Source organism: Dasypus novemcinctus, chromosome 27 (assembly GCF_030445035.2).
Source record: "Dasypus novemcinctus isolate mDasNov1 chromosome 27, mDasNov1.1.hap2, whole genome shotgun sequence".
Taxonomy (NCBI): domain Eukaryota; kingdom Metazoa; phylum Chordata; class Mammalia; order Cingulata; family Dasypodidae; genus Dasypus; species Dasypus novemcinctus.
Window position 1 is genome coordinate 17,775,001 of NC_080699.1, and position 22,414 is coordinate 17,797,414.

Consider the following 22,414-nt stretch of genomic DNA (forward strand, 5'->3'; position numbering starts at 1 on the left):
CAGTACCCATGTGGTAAGCTGAGTGCCTGCATGGTGAGCCGAGTGCCTGTGCAAGTGAGTCATGCAGCAAGATGATGACGCAACAAAGAGAGAGACAAGGGGAGAGGAGGGGAGGGGAGGGGAGGGGAGGGGAGGGGAAAAAAAGTCACCTTGTTTATACCTTTATCTCCAGGCATGTAATGGCAGAGAAACAAGTCCAGAAACTGGAAACAAAACAAAAAACCAAACAGAAAAACCTACCACCTTGAACTATTTTATGAGGATACCTGGAGACTGACTTAAAATTTTGGGGGGAAAAAAGTGCTCATACTCAGGTAAAATGCTATTTAGTCAACTGTTAATTTAAACAGAAGCTATATTTATTCTAAGAAACTGTATCAGGAAAATCCCAGTCTGACCATGTCATTACAATGCCATAATTTCATGCCTTTAATCCAAATTTCCCTCATTTCATTACTCTGATTTGTCTATCAAATTTGTTGTTTATAATTTGCTTAAATATCACATCTATGCTAACTTCCACAACTGATGAGATTCTGAACAACTTCCAATTTAAGAAAAACAAACTTGCTATTTAATATTATTGAATTTGATTGTATCACTACAAAGTCACCTTGAAGTCAGACTTTCTTTTCCCAGCAGTACCTGTAGCTGGTAGGACCTGAGCACCTCCTGACACCTGGAGTAGCTTTCTAACCCAAACTCATTCAGAAGATGTCCTGAGCTAAGTCTGACCCTTCAAAATCAAGTAATAAGAGAAAGATTCGATGTAGGCACCCCATATCTCTTTTAAGAAGCTACCCTGAGGAATCTATCTTTGTGCGGAAGCCCATGTACTTCAGAATTGCTAAAATATACACATATTCAGCTTCATTCACATCTTCCCAATTGTCTTTTGAGTTCTACAGGATTTATGACTTGCTCTGTTTTCTGTGGTCAGACAGAAAGCAAAGGCAGTATATCAGTTCCTGGTTTCTTTGTACTTTTCTTTCTTTGTCATTGTCAATAACCATGTACAGTGCCAGAACATTCAGGAACTGTGCTGAGCACTGGGAAAACATACAAATGTGATCTTTGTCCCTAGACTTGCCAACAATGCTCTTGGGAGACAGGTTTACAAGGTTTCTATATTAAGGTTCTATGCTGCTGGTAAAGACACGAGGTACTCAAGAAGATTCAGGAAAGGAAATAGTCTCAGGAATCTGAAGAAGTCTAGAAAGGCTTCATAGAAAATGGAAATGGGGCTGGCCTTAAAACAAGAGGAAGAGACAGAAGATGTTGTTCTAGACAGGGGGAAGGGAATTCATTATGTCTATGGACTTCTTCCTCCTGGAATTATATTGATAAAAGCATCCTTCCCTAAAACAATTTGGAAGAAATGAAACAAAGTTTCAAGGACATTTTGGATCATATGGGAAGAAAAATGATAACCAATGGTTCAAAACCTGATGGCAACAAGAAGTTATTGGTATATAAGGTGCAAAGTATAGGAACGATGTTAGGAATTCATTTGCCCCTGACAACTCCCAACAAAGGGTGAAGTTACCTAAATATTAGATATAACTGAATCAGCATTTCTGTGAAAATTAAAATCCCACAGCCTAGAGATTCTCAATCCAAAAACTTTAAAGATAGACTTAGGAACTTTATCCCCTTCATGCACAACAATGAAACATCGAATAGTTCCTACCTAGTTTTTCCACAGGTAAACTAAAACTAATCCTCACTGGGTTTCTCAAAGGCTTCTTCCTAAAGTTTTCAGGATAAACATTCTAAGATCTTTGCCCTGTGAAGACAGGTCTATACACTTGAGGGGGCAGAGGGGAAAATGAAGGAGGTGAGCTCCTTCAGTGTCCAATTTCCAACAAAGATTTAAAAACTAAAAGCAAAACAGAAAATGTCACCTTAAGATAAGGAAAATTAAACTGCCAATATTTATTAAACTTTTTCTCTCACAGTAAATACAACAAAGTATGTAATGTAAACATTGACCCGTGAAATAAAAGTACAAGAATGAGGAAGAATTGGACAATACCTGTGCTCCAACACTGTACCGTTTCCTGATTTCATTTGCAACATGAATCACATGGTTATATATACTGGAAAAATTAAAGGCAGCATTCGTTTAGATTTACAGGCATACCAGAGAGCCACTGAAATCCAACAATGCCATAAAGAAGTACGCTCTTTCTGCTGCAAAAAAAAATTAAAGCTGAGTACATGCTTATTTATTCATTTACCCATTTAAGGTAGGAGCATAAGAATTGTTAACACATGAGCTTGAATATGCCTGTACAGGCAAAGACTAAATAAATAGAGCCTCTTTTCTCTCTTTGGAGAAAATAAAACTAACCAAATTAGAAGTATACCTGCCTGATGTTGGCCAAAATACTCCACAACCACAGTGAATTCTTAGTTTGATAAAAATTTACAAAATGTAAAACACTGCCATTGGGGCTTTTCCCTAATAGTACCCCACATCTAATCATGCAACATCAGAGGGTTTTTATGGTGCTTTCCCAAACTTCAACCTAGGAAAAATGACCCAAATAAATGGTTAAGATCAAGATCCACCTTGGCTTAAAACAATGAGTCTATTTCTAAACTTGAATTTAGTAATAAAGAGTATGGGCTTCAATTTGTTGATTAACACAAGAGATTAAAATGGCCTGAGAAAAGAGCTGGGGCTCCCCACCAACATTATGGGGGGTGGGGGGTGGGGAATAAAAGTCTTAAAAGGTCTAACCTGGGGCCCATACGTGTGCATCTCACTCTGCAGGATGGCAATGGTCCATGCCTTGGACCATATAATTTTCTTGATTTCTTCTTTCTTAATAAACTCTTTACTCCCTTGCCTACCAACCCCCCCCCCCCAAAAAAAAAGATGGTCTGTCTTAATGACACCTACCAGCTGAGTTGAGAAGTAAATTTTGATAATAGATGGCTACCACTCAGTCTAGTTCAATAATGGTTCTTGGTGTCAGAGGATTTGGGGTTCAGATAAGGCTGCTTAAGATGTAGAGACCAGAGAGCCTTGGACTTGCCAAGTACATACACTCCCTTGCTCAGGCCCATATCAAAGGCTATATCAAATAATTTGTAGTCCTCATACCTTGATGCCCAACATACTATGGAGAAATAAGTACCTTAAGCACTGTATCCTTACAGTGAGCAGTCAGCTCATGTTGAACACTGATTTTTTGGAGGAGAAATGCTACTCTGACCAGGTGTTGTGCCACTCTTTTCCCAGGCAAAGCTAACCTCCCTGTACTGCTAAGAAATGGAGATTGTTAATGTGTTTATATAATAGTACATGAAAAATGCCTTCACAACAAAAACATTCATTTTTGTATCCTCTACCTATAACACTGGGCACAGTGCCCTGCAATTTATTGTGCTCTCACTAAAGATAAATGCATACAATAAAGAAAACCAGAATCTGGTTTTTAAAGAGATATTCTAAGGGAAATCCTGGATCAATCATGACCTTTTAATGCTGTATTACAATTAAGTTCTAGCTCAGAAAGCCTTTTTTTTTTCCTAAATAAGATAAAATAAATCAGCATTGTACCACATTGATTAGGAAAAAAGCCACTCATCATGGACCTCCATTACTGGACTCTTAATTTACCTGTACAAAAAGTGGAAGGTTTTAGCTACTATGAAGGACAGTATGCTCTTTCTGCACATATGACAAGACACTTTTCTTAAAATTCTCTGCTCTGGAGTCAGACTACGTATGACAATATTCATGTTGGAAAACAGTAATCAGTTATTTAGAATTAAATCCCATAATCTTTCAAGCGCAAGTGGGAGCCTGATCTATCTTTACTCTCCAGTTAATCACTCCATACTGCCTCTGAAGTGCTTGGTTTCTTTACAGGGAATCCGAAAAAGGAGACTTTTTATATGGTAACTAGCCATCCCTTCCCTCACTTCCTTTCTCCTCTCATGGGATCAGTTCCTGTTGAAAAGCCCTTCTCTTTGAACAATGAAAGGTGGAAACTCTGAAAAATAGATTCATCCTATTTTCAGATACTAGAAACAATTACCCTTGGGTAATAAGGCACTCATAATGTGACCCCAGATTTACTACAGGAGAATACTGATACTGGATCCTGTGAGACTGCAACAGAACATGACTCCCCAACTTGAGCACTGTCTTCCTGCCACAGGCCAGTCTGCATCATGAAGCACAGCTGTGAGTCAAACTAGCAGGCCACAAAGAACTCCAAGAAATCCAGATAAAACTCTTAACTAAAAATCAGAATGAGGTAACATGTGAAAGGGCTTTGCAGATGGTAAAATGCTATAGGTAAAGGTAAAGTAACAGTATACACTTAGTAAATTTTAATTAAGTCTTTATCATTCTCTATTTGACTAGAAGAGCCCTGTGCCGTATGTGCTTTGCAGTAGACAGAACTCAAAAATAGGTTCTATAAACACTGATCATTTTCAATAAGGGTTGTTAACAAAGGCCTCAGAATACATAACTTACAAATGTGATGTCATCCACATCTACCAACTAATAGAATTAAATTTTTCCAAATATGCCCTATAGAGCAATAGTCTGGTCTATTAGTACCTTTATACAGGAAGTCTTGAATTCAAAAAATAGTATGTTCAACTTTAAAAAAAGAAAACCATATAGTCACAACTTTTTGTACTGGAAATAAAAGGAAAATTAGAGGCATCACATATAATAAAATTAGGTCACAGTTCCTCAAATGGTTCTTTTTCCTGAGATAGCTCCAGGACAGGATCCTAGTCCTGTGAAGTGCTTTAGGGAAGCTTAGTTTTGCTGCAGTTGAAATGGACATGTAGGTTGGCAACCAGGCTGCACTCATTTTCAGCACTAGGATTTGAACAAGAAGGTCTGCTAGGAGCTGCCAAACAGCTTTGGTGGAGAAGCCCATATGGCCAACGAGAGGCTTGCTAGTTCCCTGATGCCATGCCAGAGTGGAGAACAGCTTAACTTAACACAGCCATCCATTCCAGGAATTTTCAATTCTTCCTATAGGTGGGTTCTGCTCTTCTCCGGTCTAGCAAATAATTGAACAGAAGAAAAACAATGAGATGTGGAAGGAATTTCCCCATGCTTTCCCTGCCTGTGTGCAAGGAGTTTACATGCAGAACAGAGACACTGGTAAGGAGTAAAAGTGACTGGCTAGCCCAAAGCACCCAGATGCCAGTATTCATGTCAGAAGACCTTTATTACAAATGTTACAAGTGACGACTTGGAGGGAGGCATGTCAGTGGAATCACTAGTTAACAAGATAGTTGCCCTTTGGGGCAAGAGGCGTGCTGCTAACCTCCACTTTTCTTTTTGATTTGTTTTGCTTTCCGGGGTTTGAGGATGGTATAATTTGCGTACACTGTATACTGATCTGACAGGAAGGGGACATAGAATGCCCGCAGCAGCTTTGAAGACCTGAAAAACAAAGAAAAAGAAAAAACAGATTTTTATCATTGGAGAGAATTTACTGATGGCACTGAAAGTGATTAAAGGATATAAACTAAGTACTATGGTGAATATATATTTTATATATAAATATAAATATATCTATATAAAGCAGAAGAGCCCATTATTTATAGCTAGTAGATCATGATAAAAGACTTAATCAAGACCAAGTACCATGTTACCTACTCTAAAATGACAGTCTCCCTCATCAGCCATAGCATCTCCTTCAGAATAGCACTAGGTATTCACTTTGAATTCGAATATTCCATAGGGAGCAGATGTGGCTCATGCGGTTAAGCACCTGCTTCCCACATGGGAAGTCCTGGGTTTGGTCCCCAGTCCCTCCTAAAAGCAACCAACCAGCAAACAATGAAAAAACCAACTCAGGGGAAGCCGATATGGCTCAGTGGTTTAGTGCTTGCTTCCCACATACAAGGTGCCTGACTCATTCTGCAGCCCAAAACCACTAAAAAATACAGACACACACACGTAAACATATATATGCCACAGAAGTTCCAGGTCAATCAAAGGACTGCTATTACTGAGCTAAACCCTTAACACAAAAATGGCATTATATCTAAGACACTGTAGAGATACCAAATGCTCAAAAGACCCTGACTCCAGATCTAAATTTTCCAAGAGAGGTGAAGAAAAATATGTCCTGGGCTTCCTGCACATAGTATCAAAACAACATTCTAGGAATGTCTAAGTGATACGAGAGAGTCTACACACAAGCTCATGCTGTGACATGTCTCTGGCAAATAATAGTTCTACTTTTTACCAAAATATAAGGATAGCTGAAAACCTGATTTCTCATGCATTTCTGAAGAATGTGAAAAAGGTAACATTTACTGAATATTTATAATTTGACAGGCACTTGGATTTGGCAATTTCAATATACTCTTCAATACTTCCAATAACCCTAAGAAAAAAGTGATGTTCATATCCCGATTTTATAGATGGGAAATTGAGACTTAAGTAACTTGCTCAGAGTCACACAGTCAGTAAGTGATAGAGAGCTGATTCAAATCCAGATCTGACTCTAGAGTCTGTACTCTTAACCACTATAGTTTATTCTGTAATTCCAGGAACAGACTAACAAAACTAATTATTTCCTAGAAAAAGAGACAGTGATAGTTTCAAATTCTATATGAAGCATTGCTTCCTGACTCTGATTTCTGTTGTGTGAAAATTAAAAGGTGGCCCAGTTACTGCCAACCTAAATGAAGCAGCTGAAGGGTGTTCCATTACGAGTCCTTTTCCAGATCCTAAGCTTGTAAATGCCACGTCAATGTGGTTTTTGTGCTGGCAGCCTACCCCTGGGTTTAGCAGATGATTGCAATACCTGCACACAATGCTATCGTGCTTGGCTTACACACCTCACAGAGATTCTTTCCAATTGGGCCACTGCCCGTACTCTGCGCTCAGCAGAGATGCACTTCATTTCAACAGCTAACAGCTCAAAGGCTTTGATAGAGAGAAGAGGTTAGAAGAGGGACACAAGAGATAAAGCAAGGATCTTGCAAACAAAATGAACAGGAGGAGGAAGCAAGTACCTCAGTCAAAAAAGAAGTTAATCTATCTTTTCTGCCCATGCTGCACAGATAAGGGGAAGGTCAGAATAGAAAGGCGTAAGCTTTGACTGCAAGCTTAAGTATATAGAGAAAGGCTGAAACAAATTAACTTAGTTCCCATTCCAGTTGACTCCACAATAAAAGTTTCATTAATATATTCAGTATAGATTTCTGGTCAACTCAACCCTTGGTTTAAAACATCAGGGTCCAGGGGACCCACTTTTAGTTTTTAAATTTCTTTTTGGAGCAATTCTAACTATAAAGAACTATAAATAATTCTAACTATTTTTTCCTTCCTAATGTCTTTCAAAAAACAAAGAGAAAATGTGTTTATTTTAAAATATAGAACAAAACTCATTTTATCTTACATTACTGTATGGGTCCACTGAACCCTTTTATAAATCTAAGGTACAAAATAGGATCAGTGGTCTTATTTTGTTTTATATCTTGATTTACAGCTATGCTTTAAAAAAAGATTAAAATAATAATAAAAGGGAAGAAAGATGACCATTACTGAAAAGGATGATGCAATAGTGAAATAAATCACAACTATTGCATTATCCTTCAACTTTCTTATTGCACTGCCCAAAGTATTGCATCGCCTTTCAGTAAGGCATAGAAGACTGGAGACATATCTTGGTAGTCTGCTTTTAGTTTTCACTGAACACAGTTGAGAATTCCTGAATTTTTAAAATTTTCCCTTCATACAGGCAATGAGAAGAAAACTGGCAGAGAAAGACATTTAGCAGTTATTAGGCAAACCAGAAGATAAACATGGAAAGACAAATAGCAGCACTCCAGACTCTAATGATGATAGTGAAAGTGATCAGATAAGCAGAATTTCATACTATGGGTCTTCAGATTGCAATATTTTTTAAAGATTTATTTCTTTATTTCTCCCCTTCCCCTGCCCCATTGTTTTGCAATTGCTGTCTGCTTTCTGTGTCCATTCACTGTGTGTTCTCCACCAGGAAATGATGCTGGGACCTTCCAGAGTGGGACAGAGGTGCTCAATCTCTCATGCCACCTCTGCTCCCTGGTCTGATGCATCTCTTGTAGTCTCTGCTCTGTATTTCTTCCTGTTGTGTCATCTTGCTGCACCAGCTTTCCACACGGACCAGCACTCCATGTGGGCCAGCACATCTGCATGGGCCAGCACACTGCACAGGCCAGCACTCTGCACTGCATGCCATCTTACCACTGTGGGCCAGCTTGCCACTCGGGCTAACTTGCTGTGCAAGCCAGCTTGCCTGCACCAGGAGGCCCCAGGAATCAAACCCTGGACCTCCTATATGGTAGATGGGAGCCCAATCACTTGAGTCATATCCACTTTCCTTCAGATGACAATATACTTGAATTTACTCAAACTCAAGAATTGATGAGTGAACAGTATATTTCTAAGGCCCAAAGGAAAAATGGTATTCTCAACCAGGTCATCATTCAACAAGAAGATCTTCATCATGCAATATTTTGCAACAAGAACCTGGACCATCCTGTTATGTTTAAAGAACATGTGAGAGTATTCTTTAATCTTTTGTGATGTTTGTGTGCCTAATTTTATTTGATACATTTCTTAAGTGGACAAAAGCTGGAGGCAGTTGAATATATAAAGGTGACTGGGGAAGAAGATGTTGAAGAAATATTTAAATATCCATTGGATTAGTCATCTAAGTGGTGTTTATAAATCTAAAAATGAAAATGTTTGAATTATGGAGCAACAAAGATGACTGCCTTCTTCTCCACAAAACTGTAAGACATCAAAGGTTTCAAAAAAATCCTTCAAATATTGCATTTTGAGTATACAAATGCAAGAAGATCCAAAAGTAATGATAAGCTGGAACCTATGATAGATAGATGTGAAATCTGGAATCAGTATTTACAAAACATATATGTTCCAGGTTCGTGCATGACAGCTGATGAGCACTTAGTTGCATTTATAAACACTGTCTATTTCAGGTACATATATACTTTCAGAATTAGGAGAATGTAGAATAAAAATTTCAGACTATGTTTAAATTATTATTAAAATTTAAAATTAAGTTGCTTTTCACTATCCTTTTATTCTTCTGTAAATTATTTGTAAAACAAAACAAAAACCCATAAAGGCTTCATTTTGGACTAAGATGATAAATTGTAATGACTATTTTTTCTGGTATATAATAGTTAAAAAATATTAAGAAACCAAGGCAGGGAGCTGTAAAAGATCATTTCAGAAACCATCTTTGGAAACACATGGGACAGCCCATCATCAAAAATACTGACAGGCTGAAATGGAAGGGCCATTGTAATTTACTGTTGAATGCAAAAGGCAAGCTGGAAAAAAGCTAAAACATAAAAAAGATTCAGAGAAAATATATGCAACACATATAACAGAAATGAATATCCAGAATATATAAAATGTCCCTGCAATCAATAAAATGACAAATAGAAAAAAAAATTTGACAAAATATATGAATAGGCAATTTAAAGAGAAATGCAAATGGACAATAAACATATGAAATAATGTTCAACTAGGCTACTAATCAGGGAAATAGAAATTAAAACTAGATATGATTTTTCAACAATTAGGTGTGCAAAAATTTTAAAGTTTGATAATATTAAACAATGGTGAGAAAGTTAAGAAACAGATATTGCCAGCAAAAGTGTAAAAGGCACAGATGAATCTAGCAGGAGATTTTATTTTGTACTTTACACAATCTTGTTTAATTTTTTCTTTTTTAACAACCAACCTACTTTTCCCCCCCTTGCTGTAAGAGAAATTTCAAGTAGTATGAGAAATATTTTGTTTGCAATAATCTTGAAAAACCATCTGGCAAAGTTTTAAATAAAGGGAACTGCAAATCCTTAAAAACAAAGAAACCTAAGTGCCTACTATGTGCAAGGCTTTGTGTGTTGGCCCTGAAGACATAAACATCTGTTTGCAAAGAACTAATAATCTAGTTGGGGGAAAGAGAATATTAATGATACATAACCATAGCTTAGTATATACTAAATACTAAATAGCTAAAATAGAAGTTCAAAGTGATTACACACACATTCAGAAGAGAGGACAAGCACTGAGGGTTGGGTAAGTCTGAAAAAAACATTATATACATGATTTCATTTTATCCATCCAACATTCCCATACAAATTAAGCAAGAAAAGCCAACTTGCCCAACCATAACCAAATCCAAGGTACCACACGTTAAATGCCCTATCTACTCAGCAGGAGCTGGAGAATGACTAGAATAAAATTCAAGGTCTTTATCATGGTCTGTAAGGGCCTAGGGGATCTGTCCTTTGCTTCTTTGCCCTGCCTCACCTTGTGCCATTTCCCTCCCTGCCTACTCACCACACTAGCCTTCTTCTGGTTCCTCAAAAATAAAAGCTTTTCCACACCAATGTTAAGTGTCAACAATGGTGGGGAAGGGATATATGGGAATTATATTTTTTATTGTTAGAAAAATGTTACATGTCACAGAAACAAACAAATATCCTTGTCAGTTACAGTGTTTTACTCTGAGGCCTCTCTGAAAGTGCATGCCGCCAGACACAGGTCGAAGAAGCTTCATCTTCAAGAAAAAAAAAACTTTACATGAAAAGCAAGTTAAGTATATAAATTATGTTCTGCCAGTTAACATAACCCTGATAAGAAGGTAAAGGTGGGGACAAGGTTTAAGTGTCTCAATGGACAGGGCCTTTTGGACATCTTGAACTTTTACATAGTTACATACTTCCATGGGATATAAATGAGTCCTTGTTGCCATAGGTATGTTTTCTGGATAGATAAGGCCTTTCCTTGTTAAAAGCTACTGTACTAGCAGTAGTTAAAAAAAAAAAAAAAATTAAACTTCTCCACCCAGGGAAGAAGTCCTGCTACTTTCTCAAGATAGGCAAAAGCTCTGGAATATGTAAGCCTTGCCTAGTAAAAGAAAACAGGTTAATAAACTAAGCCCTCGATCTTAAAGCTTGCACCTATGAAGCTTATTTCTCTAATAATGAAAACTAGCCTAATTATAATTAACACCTAAGAGTCACCTCCTGAAAACCTACCTGTTGCTAAAGTGTGGCCTCTCTCTAAGCCAAATTGCAAATAAACTCACTACCTCCCCACCTATGATGTGTGACATGACTCCCACAGATGAGCCTCCCTGGCATCAAGGGATTATTAATCAGTGATGCATTCAGAGAAAGACCTTAATCAAAAGGGGAAAGTAATAAATAAAACAGAGTTTTTATGGCAAATAGATTACAAAGAGAGTCGGGAAATTATTCTGCAGATTATGCTTATTGAAGGACTCAGCCAAATTTCACAAACTGCCACAAGCCTCAAACAAAAGTGTTCCTGAAGGCCCTAGGGATATCCGGATACTATAGGCAAGCCAAACAGCTACACAAAATCAGCATTCCCTCAGTGGGCTCTATCTAGGAATATATGAAAAGCTATTTCCCAATATAACATAGTAATACTCATTTATAAATCTCCTAATCATGATTCTTCCACTTCTTTTATTTGAACCTATAATTTTCAATTTACTTGTTACATTATTTCTCAGAGACTTCATGCCTCTGGATTGTTCCTATACTGATTGAGCCCTAAGACCCAGCAGTTATGTGGTCGACTCCCCTCTCCAGTCCTTCAGGCCTGCCCTGGACAACTAACACAATGATGATGGGCCAGTCCCATCTTGAAAGCAAGGAATTATCTTCAACTGCAAAGCAAATCAATTCAATTTCTTTGCCCCATAATATCTACATCCCTTCTCAGCCTGAAGCAGAGTGGACAATGTTCCATATTCCGAAAGACTGAGGAATGAACAAAAATAAGGGAGGAGAGTGTAAGCACTGACTAAAGTGGATTTATTGTTACCGTAGTTATTATCTTGTGTTAACTGAGTAATTTGCAACACTGATACATAAAAAACAATTAAATTTTAAAAATCAATATGCCAATTAAAAAAATACAAACTCTTTTCTAGCCTAAGATCTTTGCTGTTTCCTCTGCCTGGAACACTCTTCCACCCTGTCTTTCTCATGACTAAGTCTATCTCATTTTTCATGTCTCAGCTTAACAGTTACCTCCTTAGAGAGGTCTTTAACCACTCTAGGAAACCCTGAGTTTCCACTTCTTTCTTTCACTTATTCTCTTATCAGTGTACCTTGTGTGATTCTTCATTACACTCTTCATAATTTGTAATTATTTATTTGTTGGTTAACTTGGTTATTATATGTTCCCACTCCCATCCCTATACACAGACTGCAGAGACCACATCTGTTTTATTTACCAAACTTAGGTCTGAATCACATGTAGCAAGTGAGCCCTCTCCCCCAAAGACAAAACAAAGCTGGTATTAATTTTTTGTTTAAAAATTCAGGAGGAAGAAATCTTGATTTTGCAATACTCCCTCAGTGTACAGTCATAAGAAATTCAGCATCCAATTCTAAATAATGTATTCAGGGAGCAAGAAGGCATTTCTTGGGTTCAAACCTGAACACAAAGCTAACTATGTATAAGGTTAAGGATTAAATATAAGGAGAAGCTAAGAAGAACTTACTTATCATAAAAGCTTGGCACTGGTAAAATCTTATTAGAAGATGAACCTTTTCTCCTGCAGATTCTGCTTATAATCTTTAACAGCATTATCTATCTTTAACATAAGAAGCCACTAATTTCTTTTAGAAGATGAAGTAAGGAAACAGCCAATATATACCTAGGTCCATTCTTACCCCTAAGCTGGGGGAAGTTTCTGTGACTTTTTTTTTTTAAACCAAAAGAATAAATTGTTTTTTAATTCTTCATTTCTAACATTGTAGCTGCTGTTCTCGATGAATTTCTTAACATTAAGAACTTTAAGGTGGCAGACTTGGCCCAGTGGTGAGGGCGTCCGTCTACCACATGGAAGGTCCGTGGTTCAAACCCTGGGCCTCCTTAACCCGTGTAGAGCTGGCCCATGTGCAGTGCTGATGCATGCAAGGAGTGCCATGCCAAGCAGGGGTGTCCCCCATGTAGGGGAGCCCCACGCGCAAGGAGTACACCCTGTAAGGAGAGCAGTCCAGCGCAAAAGAAAGTGCAGCCTGCCCAGGAATGGCACCACACACACGGGGAACTGATACAACAAGATGACACAACAAAAAGAAACACAGATTCCCATGCTGCTGACAACAACAGAAGCGGACAAAGACGACGCAGCGGATGGACACAGAGAACAGACGACCGGGGGGTGGAGGGGGGAGAGAAATAAATAAATAAATCTTTTGTTATACTGTACTATTGCTGGAAAAAAGGAAATCAAATAAGTTATTTGCCTTTGTGAAGGAAAAGAACAGCTGAGCATTGGAATAAAATCTTTGTGAAGGAAAAGAACAGCTGAGCATTGGAATAAAATGCATGCATACACACCCATACACATAGAAACAAAGATCTGACTGAATCACAAATCAGAACAAAACTAATGACGATCAAAAATCACACAACAATGTCTGTAACAAAGTGAAGTGCCAAAGTATCCCTGGGAGAACACAGGCAGCATAATTTAGGGAGGCATAAAATATGCGCCTCTATCATGGAAACTGAGATACTTTCCCTCCCAGAGAGAAGTCACTCAAGCAATTCCAGGGTAAAATAGACCTGGACAAAGCAACTGCCTGAACAGCATAATTAGCTGACAGCTCAGAATGTTTTCTAATTCAATTACCAACCCTATTTATCAGGACTGGGAAACATTCTGCTGAGGAGATTTAAATCTGCTCTGGCTGACGTCAATGTAACTGATGTTGCCAGTTCAGCAGGCACAAATGGATCTGCAGGGTCAATTTTTTATTTTAAAAGAGAACATCTTAGTACTTAGTTTTATCTTTAATTTTTAACCATCTATCCATCTATCCATCCATCCATCCAAACATTAATATCCTCTATGAACCTTTAATCTAAGCCCACTGACAATTTTCTTTCCAGCTGGAGCTTTTTAAACCTCGGTTTCTCTTCTCTTCCTTTCTCGTTTCCCTCTCTCTCTCTCAATTCACATTTCAGTGGGAGATTTTGCACAACCCTAGTACAGTGCATCAGTTCTAGGAAAGTGGACCTTAGAATTCCCTCAAGAGGTAGGTCACAGTCAACTTACATTCCCATATCAAGCATCTTAGGAACTGTTCAAAAGCTGGTATGGAGCAAAAACCTTACTATTCTCTAACAGATTTTAACAAGAAATGGGTTAAAGGACATTACTCTAATGAACAGTAACTAATGCAGAGGTGACATAACCCTGTCCCACAAAAGAGAAATGGGCATGTTATATTCCACTAGAATGGTAACCCCTTCGGGACAGACCTTTGTGCCACAAAAGTGCTCAATAAATATTTGTGAATGAATAAGACTTATGCCATAACGATTAAATCAGAACATCTAATACCTCCCTCCGTTCTGGCAATATTCCTCTTTCACAAGGAAAAGGAAATATCAAAAACAATGTGGAATGCCTATTTCTCTTCTCTAACCAAATAATCATCCCTAAAACCATTAGGTAGGGCAGAGCAAAGTAGGAGTTTGCAGTGGAATGTGGGAACTGCAGTAGCCCATGGAATGTTAGAGCACCAGTGAGATGCAGAAGGCATCCATACTAGCCAAGAAAATATTAATGCAAAAGGGCAAGTAAATTCTCCAGGTTTCAGTTTACAAAGAATCTGATGAATCATCATTATCCACGTGACCAGTATGATACTCAATTTTCAGCAGTCATGCACTACATATCCTCGACCTTTAAGCATCCAGTTTTGACTATTTGGTAGCAACCATCAAAGACCCATAAAGTGTAATGATTTGGAAGCTTGCTGAGACACCAATTATAATCATGGTACTGCAAGAATGATGTAGAGTAGATCATTTCTCTGATTTGTGGCCCTGGCCAATCTAATATATTATAACCCCTTAACCAGTCATTTTTTGCCAATATACGGAATGAGGGAATTGAGAGGCAACTGGCTGTATTAGAGTCTTTGATCCTACCCAGGTGCTGGAGAAATGCCCTTCACCAGTCTTTTTTTCAATCTGATAGCTATTTAGATACCCAATGCTACTACATGCTCCATTTCTATGGGAAAAACACCAAACAGTATTCAAGAGGGTGTTTGGCCCTGCTATTTAGTTCCTCATCTAGGTTATTTCTATGTGACAAATATTAAGTGGCACTGGAGATGATTCTGGCAGATGATTTTGACAAGCTTTATGAAGATGAAATAAACAATGAGTATAATTTAAAATAGCTCAACAACAATCTTTCATTTTACCAAATCAGAAGCTCCTGAAGAAATTCTTATTTTACTTCTTTTTATTCTAGTATAAATCTACTTTTAAGGACATGAAACATACCAAATAATCAATAATTATTTTCTAAAACCCTATCATATGCTAGGAGTCGTAGGGAATGAACATGAGATGTGATCCCAAATCTCAAAGATTCTAGAACAAAGACCTCTGATGGTGCCAACTGCCTGGTCTAAGCTAGCTAAAAGCAGTGGCAGTTTGAAACACTACAAACATACCCCAACCCTGCAAGGCTCTATAGCACAACCTTATTGCACAGATGACCTGTAAATGGTCTCTTATTAGAGAACTAATTTTACAACAATAAAATGCAGACTCTCTGAGCTCAGAAAAACAAAAAGGATCATTCATCCTAAAATGGCAGCAGAGGAAGCAGATGTGGCTCAAGTGATGGGGCTCCCATTTACCATATGGAAGGTCCCTGGTTCATCTACCAGGGCCTCCTAGTAAAGGCGAGCTGGCCTGCACAGCGAGCTGGCCTGCACTGCGAGCTGGCGCAACAAAAGGGACAAAGAAGAAAGACAATGAGAGACATAACAAACAAGGGAGCTGAGGTGGCTCAAGCAATTGAGTGCCTTTCTCCCACATGGAAGGTCCCAGGATCAGTCCCCAGTGTCTCCTAAAGAGAAGATGAGAAAAGAAGACAGGCAGACACAGAGAGCACACAGCAAATGGAAACAGAGAGCAGACAGCAAGTACAAACAACAAGGGGGGGGGGCAGAATAAATAAACAAATCTTCTTTAAAAAATGGCAGCAGGCCTCAATGATTAGACAAAATGTGTTCTGAAGTCAAATCTGGCCTGGGGCTCTACCAGATGAAGGGTCTCAGGAAAGTATCTTGGAAGAAATAGAAAAGGAAAAGCCAAATCTGAGAAAGTAAGCAATAGAAAGTACAAGAGAATAGTAAGTTAATAAAGAACTGCAGGCCAGTGGTTAGGGCGTCCGTCTACCACATGGGAGGTCCGCGGTTCAAACCCCGGGCCTCCTTGACCTGTGTAGAGCTGGCCCATGCGCAGATGTGCAGTGCTGACGCGCACAAGGAGTGCCCTGCCACGCAGGGATGTCCCCTGCATAGGGGAGCCCCACGCGCAAGGAGGGCGCTCCGTAAGGAGAGCCGCCCAGCGCGAAAGTGCAGCCTGCCCAGGAATGGTGCCGCACACATGAAGAGCTGACACAACAAGATGACACAACAACAACAACAAAAAGAAACACAGATTCCCATGCCACTGACAACAACAGAAGCAGACAAAGAAGAAGACGCAGCAAATAGACACAGAGAACAGACAACCGGGGCAGGGGCTAGGGGGGAAGGGGAGAGAAATAAATAAATCAATAAATCTTTTTTTTTTTTTTTTTTTTTAAAAAGAACTACAAAATTACAGAACTGTCAATCTTTTCTTCTTTACTGTTTTCTCAGTATTCTTGGCTTAGGTGAGGGAGATGGAGGTATCACCATGATTGACACATAAGGGAAAAGGCAAGGGCACTTCAATTATTGGTTAGGAGGGGAACTAATTCTACCCAAAAGACTTGACATCATCTGAAGCATGTCAAATTGTTGGCCTGCAAGCAAATCCTGCCTTGGGGTACAGTCTCCCTTTCTACTTGGGTAGTTAGAAACTGCAGGTGGAACAAGCCCACTAGACTATTCTATGTGCCATATGTCTCTTTTGTAAGAAATCTCCTTTAAAAATAAACATTTGAAAAAGTATCCAATTTGATGCCAAAAGAATGGCATCAAGAGATGTACTAGTTTTGAAACGTGTCCATTAGTTCTTTGACATTCCTCCCATCAAGAGGTGAAGTCTAATTTCTCTCTCCTTGAATATAGTCTAGTCAAATAACTTGGTTCCAACAAAAAGAATGAGGTGGAAGAGATACTGCATGACTTCCAAGGCTAAGTCATAAAAAGCCACACATCTCTTGAGAAACTTATACATGGAAGCCAGCCATCATGCTGTAAGGAAGATCAGACCACCTGGAGAAGCTGCAGAAGGTGTCCTGGCTGATGGCCCCAACTGAGATCCCAGCCAACAGTCCATGTGAAATGCCAGACATATGAGTGAGAAAGCCTTGAGATGTCCTCAGTCCCAGCCACCATCCAATGGTCAATGCAGAAGAGACCCTGAATAGAACTCCCTCGCTGAGAACGGGCAACCCCCTAGCACTGTGAGAGACAATAATTTTGTTGTTTTATACCACTAAGATTGGGGTGATTTTTTTTTCACAAGCAATAGATAACTGGACTAAGAGCTTACAACTAACTCACCCTTTATAGCAATTACTCCAGTGGTCTTCCTACTATCTTCCAAAAGTAGACAGTTGTGCTGGTGCTGGAGCCAGGGTCTGGGGGAGAAAATGACTGTCACCAACCCGACTACCACATGGGAACAAAATGGATACAGGAGCCATGGACTTTTTATGCCTCCAGAGCTGCTGTTCACTTCTTCTTGGGGGCTGAAAGGAAAGCTATGGACTTAGTAAAAATATCCTCAGCAGCTAACACTCAGTGGCCACTGAGAACTCTGGGCTAGGTAGGCACTGAAAGAACATAAGCTATATGTGCTGTCAGCATATTCTCTACCTTGCTGCCTTAGAGGTCCACTGACTAGAAAGGTTTCTCTTCTACAAACCAGTTGATGATATTAACTTCTAATTCCTTATTTGCATCTACTCTTCACCCATAATTATCAATTTGCAGGGCTTTTGCCCTATTTAAGATCCACCAAATTGTCTCAAGACCCTAATCAAGCAAACCTAAACAAAATGTAACATGAACCTCATATATACCAAAGAGGGAAAAATAAAATCTCACAATCTTAAAACCAAAGGTGAAAGCAAAGCTGTCCAAGCAAAAGGGACCAATAACAAAGGAGAAAAGAGTGGGAGGAATGTGGCTGCATGAAGCAGTGATGGCATCACAGTATTTTTCAAAAGCTACAAACAGAGCCCTGTTGCTCAGGAGGCCATCTCTAACATCCTGAAGAGGCATTTCTCACCAGACTCCCGAAACCACACAATCTCACCATACTTGCAAAGAAACCCACCGTTAACCTGGTAATTTATTGCAACATTCTTCCTTCACTCCTCTCCAGGGAATCTCAGCATAAGCATTACAACTGCCCATTTGTTGGGCAACTTTGTAACAGTAGCAATTATATCATGCTTCATAGAAAGAAAAAAACCTCTTATTTTAGAAAGTATGTAAAATCAGGCAGCCATAGAGTGTCAAATGTGTCTGGTTTAAAAATTGATATTATCAACTAGTTTAGACCTCATATCCAGGAAGTGTGATAAACTTTTATAAAATTAGCCAGACATGAGCATGGTAAACCCAGGGAGAGGAACTTGTGGCTGTGATTTCAGCTATGTGCAAGGGGAGACTAGAAAAAGATTAAAAAGACCAGATGGGAGACACTGGAAGAGAGAGATGGCAGCAGCATGGTGGCCAGTTGCAAGTCGCCCAACCCTCCTCTTCCACACGGAGCATGTGAAGCTGGAGTTCCCCACCCTCCCACAGTGCAAAGAAAATGCCTAGGAATGGACCTATCCTATGCAAGGAGAGATGTAGGAAATTTTACCTGGGTTGTTTTAGGCCCATATTCATCTGCAATGAGGAGCAAGCTACCTATATGACAGAAACATGGAATAACCCATATCATATGCATAAGACAAAATGTTGACACAAACTTCATTAAACCAAACTTTCAGCAATTATTTAGATACTTCGTCTTGGATATTGTAGATAATCTAGTTTTTCCCCCATGACTAAAGAATTTATTGATGGGTGCTTCCAAAAGGGAGGAAAAGTTTTTGTCCATGGAAATGCAGGGGATCTCCAGGAGTGCTGCCTTTGTTATTTCAGACATTATGGAAACATTTGGAATGAAGTACAGAGATGCTTTTGTTTATGTTCAAGAAAGAAGATTTTGTATTAATCCTAATGCTGGAATTGTCCATCAACTTCAGGAATATGAAAGCATCTACCGAGCAAAATTAACAATACAAATGATGTCACCACTACAGATGGAAAGATCAGTATCTGTCCATCCTGGTACCACAGGCAGAAGATGATGATCTTGGAAATATGCTAGTGGTGACTGTACAGAATGGTTGGCTTAAAGTCCAACATTATAGAAGACAGGAATTTCTATTGGTTAGGAGAAAATATAGAGACAATAATATAAAATGGTAAAAACACAAGTAGTTTCTTTTCAATTACATGTTGCTTCTAGACACGTTTCTCTCAACTTGTTGAGCAACATTTTAAGAAGATGTTAGACTTCTGCAATAGATGGCACTGGTGGTTTTACTCTTTGTTTCTTTTACACTTTACATTTATATTATAAACCAAGAATCTTGGACTTGCAAAGAAGTATTCAATAATGTACTTTTCATACTTGAAATTTATTTGTATGATAAAAAGTCATTACTTTAAACAAAATGCAAGTAAGGGGGATTTGTTTATAAAATTCGGGTAATTTTTAACAAGAATTTACTGAAATTTGCTAAAAATTCATTTTGCGTTATATATATTGCATTTTAAAATTAATTTTACAATTTAGTTTTATGATGAAACCTCTTACAGAAACATTTTTAAAATGCAGGAATCTGCAAAAAATAAAAATTTAAAAAATTTAAAAATATAAAAAATAAAAAGATCAGATGCCAAGATCTGCTTTCAGACTAATGGGATCTGTAGCCTCTAGTCCTTTCTGGTAAAGAAAAGAAGCCTGTATTAGGAAAAGAAGTGGATGGACATCTTGGCAGCTATTCTCACCAATGAACTAATAACATTTAGCACCATTTAGTGATTACTTCTCAATTACTACAACAGTAAAACCTTTGCTAATCTTCTAACAGAAAATAAGCCTTTCATAAATTCAAAGATATTCATAATTCCTAAATTTGCACCAATCACAATACTGTCCTAATAATCTGTAGGTTCTCCTTGGAGTTGAATCTCCATTGATATACACTCAGAGTTTTTGTTGTTGTTGTTGTTGTTGTTGCTGTTGTTGTTTTTATGTGCTGAACTGTCTTCAAACCATCCAGACTGCTTCCCTTTCATGTAGCTGAGGCCCTATTTAGGCTACAGTCATTCCAAACAACAAGGAATGTCAATAAATTAAGTCAAATAAATAAACTCTGAGCAAATTCACATAGTAAACACGGACTACAGGGAAAAGGAACCATGTTATATGCTTCACTCTCCCATCCTGCTTTCTGGGACAAGCCCCTTTATTCTGGTTCACATTAAAGCAGGATGACCACATATTTCGTGGTCCCAAGATAGGGCCCATTTTACTTTGAAAAGTCCTGATTTGAATGATACATTATATGATTACCAAAAAAGCAAATTCAAACCAGTTAAAGAGTTAAATTATTACTTTTTTCTAATTCACCCTTAGACCTCTCATTCAACATTTTTTTTTAATCTTTATACTTGTGCTCAGGATTTCTTCTGCTTGAATTAAATAAGTGATTCTTCCCTTTTTACCACTAGTACAAATCCTGCTTTTCCTTTAAGTCTCAGCTCAAGTACCACTTCCTTCAGGAAGCCTTCTCAGTTTGCTCTAATCTCCCCAGATTTTTCTTTTCTTTGAAGTTCTAGCATTAAATTTGGTATCTCTCCTATGATCTTACACTATTACTTTTATTAATAAATTTATTTCAAATTTACAAAAATAAAAGAACAGAAAAAGGCAACTCAACAAGGTATGGAAACATTACTCCTAGAAAGCTCTTTTTCAGGCACTTTTATCTCATCTAATTCCAACTGCTAACTCAATTGTTCCTCTAGTGTTCAGAAAGAGACACAGACAAATACAGATTAAATGACATGGTCAAGGTCTCCTTATTAATGAGAAAAAATGCTGATTTGTATTCATAGCTCACAAAACTAAACCCTATATTCTTTTTACCTTCGGAATTAATATAGTACCGACTTTGCTTTTGCTACAAAAACATTACAATGTTGTTGTTAACTATAGTCCATAAATTACATTCATTATATTTTCCCCCCGTATCACCACATTTTAACGCCTGTAGTAGAACATTCCTATTCCTGTACTTATATTATTAACCAAAATCCTCATCTACTGACAAAGTCATTATTATACATTCCCAATATTATCTTCTAGCTATCCTCCAACCAACATTAATCTTCCTATACGACTTGTTCTAGCCAAAATTCCATAAATCAAGTGTTACATTCATTATACTAGATTACCATCAAGCCCAACCATTACCACATTTTTATATTTGACCTTATTAAACATTCTACATACATCCAGCATCTTCTCCCTTTTCATCCCACATTCCATCTCCCAACAACCTACAATTCATAGTCCAACTCCATAAGTCTAGTTATTGTATTTAGTACATATCAGTGAGATCATACATTATTTGTCCTTTTGTGTCTCACTTATTTCACTCAACATTATATCCTTAAGGTTCTTCTATGTTGTCACGTGCTTCACCAATTGATTTCTTCTTACAGCTGAATAATATTCCAATGTATGAATATACATCTTGTTTATCCATTCATCGGTTGACAGGCACTAAGCTTGTTTCCTTCTTCCAGCAATTGTGAAGAATGTCACTATGAACATCAGTGTGCAAATATCTGTTCACACCCTTGCTTTCAGTTATTATGAATATATTCCTAGTAGCATTATTGCTGGATCATATGGCAGTTCTATATTTAGTTTCCTGAGGAATCGCCAGATAATTTTCCACAGAGGTTGCACCATTTTACACTCCTACCAACAGTGAAGGAGTGTTCCTATTTCTCCACATCCTCTCCAGCACTTGAAGTTTTCTGTTTTTTTAAAAATGGCCATTCTGTATAATGTGAGATGATATCTCATTGTAGTTTTGACCTGCATTTCCCTAATAGCTAGTGATGCTGAACATCTTTTCATGTGTCTTTACGCCATTTGCAATTCCAATTCAGAAAAATGTCTGTTCAATTAGTTTGCCCATTTTTAAATAGGGTTTCTTGTGTGATCTCCTTATATAACATGGAGATTAATCCCTTATCAGATGTATGGATCCTGAATTTTTTTTCCCATTAC

The 22,414-nt window shown here is 38.1% G+C and overlaps 1 protein-coding gene and 1 pseudogene across 5 annotated transcripts in view; one reads left to right on the plus strand and one right to left on the minus strand.

The window, feature by feature from the left end:
* Positions 1–1,911: 1,911 nt before the first annotated feature.
* Positions 1,912–22,414, minus strand: part of ALG9 (ALG9 alpha-1,2-mannosyltransferase) — a 151,902-nt gene continuing 131,399 nt past the window's right edge. For 3 of the 5 annotated variants that reach the window (XM_071212329.1, XM_071212328.1, XM_058289119.1), the window contains 2 exons: positions 5,313–5,431; positions 1,912–5,042 (listed from right to left, as the gene is read on the minus strand). In XM_071212329.1, the coding sequence (XP_071068430.1) occupies positions 5,005–5,042; positions 5,313–5,431 (157 nt within the window). In that variant the 3' untranslated portion in view covers positions 1,912–5,004. Of the gene's footprint in view, positions 5,043–5,312; positions 5,432–17,604; positions 17,682–22,414 lie in introns of all 5 variants that reach the window. The other 2 variants (XM_071212326.1, XM_058289118.2) reach the window with 1 other exon arrangement.
* LOC139437711 (serine/threonine/tyrosine-interacting protein pseudogene) lies at positions 18,766–19,409 on the plus strand (annotated as a pseudogene).